The 10,277-nt window shown below is 40.1% G+C and overlaps 1 protein-coding gene across 1 annotated transcript; it reads left to right on the top strand.

The window, feature by feature from the left end:
- The first annotated feature begins 248 nt into the window (after positions 1–248).
- Positions 249–9,319, top strand: mthfr (methylenetetrahydrofolate reductase (NAD(P)H)). Its single transcript, XM_083895715.1, has 12 exons — positions 249–325; positions 1,817–2,075; positions 3,512–3,750; positions 3,923–4,033; positions 4,129–4,322; positions 4,523–4,773; positions 5,257–5,391; positions 5,537–5,717; positions 6,357–6,539; positions 6,764–6,865; positions 6,966–7,085; positions 7,927–9,319. The coding sequence occupies exons 2-12, from the start codon at positions 1,831–1,833 to the stop codon at positions 8,137–8,139; spliced, it is 1,974 nt and encodes a 657-aa protein (XP_083751841.1). The 5' UTR covers positions 249–325; positions 1,817–1,830; the 3' UTR covers positions 8,140–9,319.
- The last annotated feature ends 958 nt before the right edge of the window (positions 9,320–10,277 follow it).

The raw sequence follows: 10,277 nt of genomic DNA, 5'->3' as shown, positions 1-10,277 counted from the left end.
ATTTATTATGCTCGTTGGGACTGGAAAATCCCACATACGTTGCCGTAGATCAAATATGCAGACAGCTCCTTCGCATTACTTTTTTAATAAAAATGTCACCGTTTATAACAACAATTTCAAGAATTCCAGATCATTATACTTAGGCTGCTACGAAGCGCTGGTGAACTTGCGCGTCTTTGCAATTGTTGTGAGTGTCAGATTTTCCTGCATGTCATGAACGCAACATCATTTCACTACATTGCATCGGTGTGTACGCCTACTGCTCCCACGCTGAGGCTATAGTGGATGGAGGTCTGTGTGTATGTTATAATATCGACCAACGGAGGTAGGTGAATCACTCTTTGTGTTATTTTACCTTGTATTGAACCCGATTGAGCTTAAACCCAAGGTTGGTGTAGCAGAACTAAGCCTTTAATGAAGACTTTAACATGTGCTCGCTTGTGCTAGCAGCAATGCTCAGCCAACGTGATGTTGCGGCCGGTCGGTGCTAAATGGAGTTTGCCATCACACTTTCCTTATACACTCACTTGCCACCTTATTAGGCATACCGTGTGCTAGACTCCATTTTGCCTTCAGCACTGCCTTTGTTTTTTTATGTCGATCAAAAAGATATGAATGTTGCTCATTCATGTCTCGCATGTGTCATTATTTGAATGAGCATATGGAGAGGGATCGCTACAAAGCTGATGCTAATGTACTTCCAAGGTATAAAACATACATCAACATGCATCTAATTCACAGCCACTTTACAAATCATTCCTACCGGTTATTGAGTCCCCGGTGTTAGGATTATGAATGCCCCCCCATACCATTTTTCTCTGCCCAGTATGACAATCTTGCATTCCTACCGATACCAACATCAGTCTGATACAGCATTTCACCACCGTTTGATTATTAGTCTGTTTGTGCTAATGCATTTACCACCCACGTATAGTAATCACCCATTCCAAAATCATAATGTTCCAACTGCAGAAAGACATTTCTACCCCTCATTTGCATCCTTGTCACATGATAGTGCACATCCCTTTTTGTGCTCAGTGAAGCATTTATTTCACATGTAGGGTTTAAGGATCATTTTGGATTTAAATTTTTTTGGATCCAGTGATTTTTGGCTGGTACAGGCGGAGACTGACTCTATTTGATTTTGAATACAGTAAAGCCATTGGTATTAACTAGTTTGAGATGATTTGAGCTTTGTGACATTGCTGCATTATCCTGCTAGTAGTAGCTGTCAGAAGATGGGTGTACTGTGGTCATAAGTAGGGATGAGCCGATGCAATAGTATTGGTAGCGGTCCGACACTGACAATGATGTATCCTGCCTACACTCCCTACCGTGGAATCACAAGTCAGATCCGTGTGTATTGTTCCAAACGGCACCGAGGTAAGCTGAACTGCACTGTACTGCTGAGTGGAAACGAGGCTGTGATCTGATGGACAGGGTCAGCAGAAATACTCTGTAGACTATGGCAATAAACCATGCTCAACTGGGACTAAGGGCCCTAAAGTCTGCTAAAAAAAACACCCCATAACCATGAGTGCACCACTACAACTTTGAACTGTTGACACAATGCAGGATGAACCATGCTTTCATTTTATCTATGCCACATTCTGACCCTGCCATGCGAGTGTCACAGCAGACTTTGAGAATTGGACATTTCAGATCCTTATAATTTCCAGGCTTGGTAAACACTGATCAAAGTTATTCATTAGTATTAGTATGCACTAACTTTTCCAAATAAAGTCTTTGTATGTATGTATGTATGTATGTATGTACAGAGCCAAAAATAACTAAAGAAGTCTTTATTTCTTTTCAGTATAAATTGCCATCATGGTCAACGAGGTTCAGCAGGGAGATGGCATTTGGCACCAAAGCAAGACAGACCCCAGCGGGAGCAGTAGCAGCGGTGCAAGCTCAAAGGAGAGTTCCCGCTGTTCCACGCCTGTGCTGGATGCAGACCGCTCAGACAGGCTTCGGGAAAAGATGCGAAGGAGGATGGAGTCGGGAGACCGCTGGTTCTCTCTGGAGTTCTTTCCTCCCCGCACAGCCAGTGGAGCTGTTAACCTCATCTCAAGGCAAGTGAAATCAAATGGCAAAGTATCAAGGACACAGAAGGATGCTGTCAAGAATTTAGTGAAAATGTGCAACCTGGAACTAATTTGGTCTGAAAACAAACCCTGGCTATCTGCTGTCTGGCGGTGTATTTCAAGTATGTCAGACCAGTTGCTGCAATAGATTTTTCTTACCTTTTTTTTTTGGATTCGTGGATACGTTGTGCTTGTTGTGACTGTTTACAAAGTGCTGGTATGACTTGGAGTGGCTGAAATATGGTAGAGGAAACATTTCTTGCCATCAGCATACGTTTAAACCCAGTGTTCTCTACAACAGACAACGGTCATGTATCCATTGCTAAATCCCGCATGGTGGTCATTTTAGCTAAAAGTCTGACTTATTAGCAAGCAGCTTTTTACGCCATTGGGGGCTGGTTTTGCACTGTACTTTTTCTGCTATTTCCAACATTCAACATGTTTAATGCAACTGAGTGAGCATGATCTGTGTGCTGCCGGCTACATATCCAATTACAATTGCACAATTGTCGTCAAACAGCTTTGGAATAATCCACCTTCTTTGTCCGGTGGCACAAAGTGTTCCTGAACAATAGACTTTATGGATGAAGGAGAGCCTGTTTAGTCTATTATGATTTGGTTCTGGAGTGGAATAGAAATAGAAATAGGACACCCTTATTGGCATTGCACAGGTACAACAAAATTGAAAGAGACTCTGCTAAGGTGCAAGGTAAATGCATGGCAAACATAAATACAAGACATCCATCCATTATCTACCGCTTTATCCTCCACCGGAGGATTCCGGGGCTGCTGTGCCTATCTCAGCTGACACTGGGTGATAGGCGGGGTACACAGTTCGCCAGTCCGTCGCAGGGCCACATATAGAGACAAACAACCATTCACTCACATTCTCACACCTACAGTCAATTTAGAGTGACCAATTCACCTAATCCCCATATCACATGTTTTTTTGGACTGTGGGAGGAAGCTGGAGAACACAAGGGGACAACATGCTAAATACAAGACATTAAATACAAAATCTATGATATAAAATGCACAGTATTTGGACAGCTTAGATGTATAATAGTGCACATTATGAAGAGTATAGTGCAAAATATACCCCCACTTGTAAGCCATTGCCTTAAGCACTAGTGTCCTTCAGGCTGCACCAACAGAACTCAGAACTATCAACATTTGGTCTTTCACTAAAAGTTGTCCCTCGAAATTGAGAGCCATGCACTTATAAATACATTCCACACACCTTTTCGGCTCAAATTATGAACCAGTACACCCCCGATTGTAACTCTATTTGAATTAGCTGCTGGTGCTAGACGAGGACATGCCTCATACAAAGAAAGGACAAGTGTCTAGACCCTTATTATTAACCACCCAGAATGTCCTGGTGTTACCAGGTAGCTGAACTATTTCATGTCACTGTTTCGCAGATTTGACCGAATGGGTTCCGGTGGCCCTCTGTTCATCGACGTCACCTGGCACCCAGCGGGGGATCCGGGCTCAGACAAGGAAACCTCATCCATGATGATCGCGAGCACAGCAGTCAACTATTGTGGCCTAGAAAGCATCCTCCACCTGACCTGCTGCAACCAGACCAAAGAGAATATTACTGGCTACCTGGCTAAAGCAAAGCACTTGGGCCTCAAAAACATTATGGCACTTAGAGGAGGTAGGAGAGTTGACATTGTTTATATATATATATATATATATATATATATATATATATATATATATAGATATATATATATACATATATCCAATCCAGGGATCTTTATCCACCAATACTGAGTATTGTAATGGCTCATTGTCAGTGGTAAAGGGATATTGCGATTTCTCCACAGACCCCATAGGAACAGACTGGGAGGAAGAGGAAGAAGGCTTCAACTATGCTGTCGACCTTGTTAAACATATCCGGTCAGAGTTTGATGACTACTTTGACATTTGTGTTGCTGGTATGTTTTCAGCCTCAAGATCAACAGTTGACAGTTAAAGGAGTCACTACACTTGACAGTGTTGTCAACTAGTGATTTTGAAATGTACCGTCTAGGCTACCCAACGGGACATCCCGAGGCAGAGAGCTATGAGAAGGATCTCAAACACCTGAAGGAGAAGGTGGATGCCGGAGCAGACTTTGTAATCACCCAGCTGTTTTTCAGACCAGACACGTTTCTCAAGTTTCTGGATGACTGCAGAGCGATTGGAATCACGTGTCCCATCCTACCAGGAATCTTCCCCATTCAGGTAAGTCAAACGCCTTCTTCCTGGTGTCAATATCAAAAGCACTTTTTATCTCATATATATTGTATTTCATTTTATCTGTAAGATTCCAGGGCTACATAGATTTAACATTGGTTAAGAGCCAAGCCCTTATGTGCAATCAACATGGGTATCTATAACATTTAAGGTTGAACATCACCACATGATTTTTTTTTTTCCTCTAGGGTTACCAGTCCCTTCGCCAGCTCGTCAAGCTGTCAAAACTCGAGGTGCCAGAGGAGATCACTAAAGTCATCGAGCCCATTAAAGACAATGATGCTGCTATCCGTAACTATGGAGTCCATCAGGCTGTGGAGATGTGCCGTGTGCTGCTGGACAGTGGTAAGGTACCAGGCCTCCACTTCTACACACTGAATCGAGAGGTTGCCACCATGGAGGTCCTTCGACAGCTGGGCTTGTGGATAGAAGACCCCAGGTCAGTAAACCCATCTGTATGCTAACAACATGTGTTATTTTAGCAAGGGCTAGTATTTAAGCAGTCGTGGCATCTAGTGGTGAGACAGACAGATTGTAATAAATGGAGGACTTCTCGGCTCACCCCTTTTGTTTTCAAATGTGTCAGGGAATGACAGTCTTCTTTCTTATGAGTTGAAATAAGCTAGACTCACAACATTTGACAGAATAACTGGAAAGTAAGCATGCAACGTTCCTGAAAACATTACGCAGTGCTCGTTTGTGGCACTGTAATTAATCTTTCAATTGTTTCTGCTGAAGCTACAGTTTTAAATTAAATTACAAGCTTACACCATGCCAAAGTATAACTCTAAGTCCATACTCCCGCCGTTCTGCAGGCTTGCTTTATTAGCTGTTATGCTTTCACCTTCCCACTTCTTTCTGTGCGTTTCAGAGTGTGATTCAGAGTAGCCTAGAGTAAGAATTTTTTTTTTCCCCCTGCCAGGCGTCCTCTTCCTTGGGCAGTGAGTGCAAATCCCAAACGGAGAGTAGAAGATGTTCGACCCATTTTCTGGGCTTCCAGGCCCAAGAGCTATATCTATAGAACCCAGGACTGGGACGAGTTCCCCAACGGCAGATGGTAAGAAAAACCTCAGCTTTCTTAAATGTTGAATTGTCTAAATGTTGATGAATATTGTAATAAGAGTTGTAATAAGAGTAGGTGTTAATTACTTCAGTAAAAAAAAAAATGCTGTCAATTAAAATGGTGTTGTTGATATCTTCAGGGGAAACTCCTCATCTCCAGCTTTTGGGGAATTAAACGACTACTACCTCTTCTACCTGAAGAGCAAGTCATCTAAAGATGCGCTGCTGCAGATGTGGGGTGAGGAGCTGATGAACGAAGAGAGTGTCTTTGAGGTCTTCACCCGCTACCTCACAGGAGAACCAAACCGTAGTGGACATAAGGTAGATGGAAGTTTTTTGTTGTGTGATGGTCTCTTTTGCCATCTCTACTGTGCTCTTATTTGGTTTTCAAATACCTTAAAAAACAGTAAGAGCTGCATACAGCAGGGCCTTTGCTTTACAATGAAGAGATCAAAAAGTCCATCACTGGTGCTCTCTGTGTTGTTTTAATGGACCTGAGGTACCAGCACTATAGTAACCACTAAATGCAGGTGCTACACACAGCAGATTCAGATCAGCTGATTAGACTGCACAAAGGTAAACACACACACATACACACTGTTAGAGTAAAAATTCACCTCAGTCCTTTTTGTACTCCATCCACCATCCCTCTCTAATATCTCTCTAATATATATCTGATTGTGTAACAGTAGCTCTAAGAATTGTATGTCTTAGCTAAGCTTACCGCTAGGCATAATGACCATATGTAAATATACATTTAACACAGTGAGTTGGCGAGGGTGTTGCTTAAAACTCTAATGGATGTATTCAGATTTCGGATATATTTCCTACATTTAACACAACCATACGTATGTGGCTTAACAATCCAGAAATATGCAAAAGCAGCATACAACAGTGAGTAAGGCTAATCTTAGCTAATCCTAACAATACCACTTACTTTTTATTAATAATCCTGGATAGGTGATGTGTTTGCCCTGGAACGATGAGCATCTGGCTCCAGAGACCAACCTGCTGCAGGACCAGCTGGTGAAGGTCAACAGACGAGGAGTCCTCACGATCAACTCCCAACCCAACATCAACGGCAAATCCTCCACAGACCCTGTAGTCGGCTGGGGACCTCCAGGAGGCTACGTGTTCCAGAAGGTAGGAGTATGGTTGGTGTCTTTGAAGCCCAGCCAATCTGATCACTACAGTCAAGGTCTTAGGTTTATTATTGTCTATTCAGCTGTTATTATCTGTGTCATATTGTAATGTATTGGGAAGCTGTTTCATACATTCTGTCTTCCTTTGAATGCTGAGATATTTCTGATATGATCGAAAACCTAACGTTGACATGTTGTCTTTATCCTCATGGCCTCAAATCCCAGTCTTACCTGGAGTTCTTCACCTCCAGTGAAAATGTCACCGCTCTCCTCAATGTACTGAAGAAGTACGAGCCCCGTGTCAACTACCACATTGTTAACGTGCATGTAAGTTTGAACAAAACAACACCTGTCATTTCTGTCAGTTTCAGTTTTTTTTAATTTTAGTTTACATTATTAATATTTCATAATGAATCTTTCATTGCAGGGACGTAACCTGACTAATGCCCCCGAAATGCAACCTAACGCTGTGACGTGGGGGATCTTCCCTGGCAGAGAGATTGTTCAACCCACTGTAGTGGATCCAGTCAGCTTTATGTACTGGAAGGTAAAAGAAAAACTGATCTGCTATTGTTTCATTGGTAGCTTTTGTTCTGATTGTGTGTTTTTTAGAGGAATAATGTTGTTTTATTTTGAAATTTTGTTTTATGTGCTGTCTGTTGTGGACTGTTGGTCACACAGGGTCAAATTTGCCCCGCTTTATTGCCTATTTTCCTCTGAATGGGAACATAATTGAAAAAGACCTTAAACTAGTGATTGAGACCATTAATCACTAGTTTAATGGTCTCAATCACTACTCATGAAAACGTTAACTATTTAAGTGGGATTTAGGCACGCTTTCCCACAGACTAACATTCAAACAGAATTATCTATAATTTCCAACCTACTTTCTAGGCTTCATTTTTAAAACCGGAAGGTTACGTTACCTTTTTATACACAGTCTCTGAGGACTTGGATGACTTTTCAAAGTCAAAGTCCGCTTTATTGTCAATTATTCACATGAAACCAGACATACAAGGAATCAAAGTTGAGTTTCTCACTATCCTACGGTGGGGACAAGACAAGACATAAGTAAAAACAGTAAGTGCGCAGGCACAACAGAAAAAGACAGACATATCCTGACACTAAAGGAAAAAAAAATCAAAAAATCTGTTGAGGTGCTTCACAGCCATTTACGGGTTTCGGAGGTAATGGGTCATGACGGCTTGCAAGCATTTGGATATTGGGGCACTCTAACCCAGTCACAGTGTCATCACACGTGCACATTTTTTTATTTTTTTATTTGCTTTGAAGTTAACTGGGTTAAGTGGTCGAGCGGGAACCAAAAACCAAAATGGTGGTGAGTTTCTTTTCACCAAAACCTCTGCTTCTGTTTTTTATCCCCTCAGGACGAAGCCTTCGCCTTGTGGATCGAGCAGTGGGCTAAACTCTATGAAGACGAGTCTCCGTCACGGATGATTATCAAGTACATTCACGACAACTACTTCTTGGTCAACCTGGTGGACAATGATTTCCCTCTGGACAGCTGTCTGTGGCAGGTCATTGATGATATGTTCGAAGCGCTGGACGCACCTCCTGAGACGACAGAACAGTCTGAATAAAAAAAAAGAAAAGAAGAAAAATATAAATTTTTAACCAATTTTTAGAAAAAAAAAGTAAGACTGAATTAACAGGTCTGTATTTTATGCATTATCTATGAAAGCTGAAGTTTACAATATAGAGTAAAAAGTGTACTTTGTCGTGTTTTTTAAAGACTGACTTCCTTTTTGAAAAAGAGGATTACGTCGTCCGTTAGTTTGCAGTGTTGCAGAAACTATTTAAACTTTTTCCGTTAAATTTTGTCTAGGTGTGAAGCAGGTCCTGTAAGGACAAAGATTTCAGTTCTATAAATAATAATAATCAACGTTATTTTGGAGCAGCTTTCTTTAATATTCTGAGCGTGAATGGGTTTTTATTGTGTTTTTTCATTGTTTCTTGAGAAATAATGCAGAGATCTTAACGCGTGCATGTAAACATCATCAAACAGGCAAAATCTTGTGCTGATCCACACGATAAACCAGATTTTAGTCTTAACAAAAGGTGCACATACTGCATAATGTACTTGGCAGGTGTTTGACTGTGAATATGTCACTAAAACTCAGTAAATATGCTATTTTCATATATATACATATTTATATATGATTTTTATATTCTTATAAGACACTATGTAAAGACAATGTAGTTAAAAGGGTCAAAACACATTTTGGGTGAACTGTATTTTCATGGCTGCTAAAGTTTTTACAGAAACAGCATTTTTGGACCGTTTTGAGACTTTAGATGAAGTGTGTGTTGTCAGCTACAGAGTGTGTGACCTCGTTTACTGTGTGTGTGTGTTTGTGTTTCAACTAATGTTTGTACTTTCTTCTCTTGTAGCTCCACACTCAAATATTGCTCATGTTCTCGATGCCCTTTCACACAGTCTGCTTTCTGAAAGAAATTAGACTTAAATATTTTTATATTTGTGTGTTTTCTGTGAGTCAAGAACACTCGGGTAAACCAGATTAGCAGGTTTTTTTTTCTTTTCTTTTTTTTTCTTACTGTTCCAGAGAAGACGATCCTTCAACAGACGCACACATACAGTACACATATGTTACATCTGTATATTATTATAAAATATACCAAGAGGGATGTTTATGAGCTTGTGTTGAGTCCAGAAGAATCAAACACGTTTTATTTAAATTTTTCATCTCGTCTTACCAAACATACTTTGTGAGTGTTTCTTTCTGACTTTCATTAAATATTTTTCCAGTTTTTTTTACAATGAATAATCTGGTCAGTGTGTGTTTATTTTGGCTCTTATTTCAGTGAATGTGTATCGTTGCTGTGATTAATACAGTGACTGAAACTCGAAGACGAATGTATAAATCATCACCTTACAGGGAAATGTTGTGCATGACTGCAGATCACAATCATTAGACACATTATCACAAAAGAACCATTTACAAGACCATGGGGCCACTGTCTCGTTTGGTCAGTAGGGGGCAGTCAAGTGAGCGAAAAAGGTCCAACTTTTTGAGAGAAAGATATCACAATAATTATGACATTTCACATAATTTCCAAAAGTGTGTTTTGATATTGGACGATAAGTAGTTAACAATATAAACATTTATGATGCAAAATGAGTCAATTCATAATAATAATAAAAAAATAAAAAAAACTCATAACTTGATATTAAGACAGGCTACATGAAATTGATTGGGGGGCCAAACGGCAAAAACGTTTAACTCGGTCTCATTGCAGGCCACTAACATGTGTTAAACTAATTTTAATATATGTCCCCTATATTCCCTAATAGCTCGTTAGCTAAAAGCTGAAAGGTTCATGTGTCAAAAAATATAAAGTTAATCATTATGAACTACAACTGGGTGGTAAAAAATTGCAAGAATGCCACTTAGTTTAATTCTTTTCTAAAACACAGTAAATTACAGGCTGTTTGACACACACATTTCAATACATACAAATCACAGTATAGACCTATACTGTACACGGTTGTGCTGTGCTTGTTTTTCAAAATCACATTAAAAGCAACAGAGAAAGTTAACATCAGTTAGAATATTCCATCTAATACTTCAAACTTGATCTGTTTAATAGAAAATTACAAAAAAAGAAGTGCATAACAACAGACATTGGCTACAGCCTATTCAACCCTTAAAGGATAAGTAATAGATGGATGGATAACAGATGAGAAATAAGTTACAAT

The sequence above is a fragment of the Microchirus variegatus genome, assembly GCF_963457635.1.
Source record: "Microchirus variegatus genome assembly, chromosome: 9".
NCBI lineage: Eukaryota > Metazoa > Chordata > Actinopteri > Pleuronectiformes > Soleidae > Microchirus > Microchirus variegatus.
This window is presented reverse-complemented; position numbering and strand designations above follow the sequence as displayed.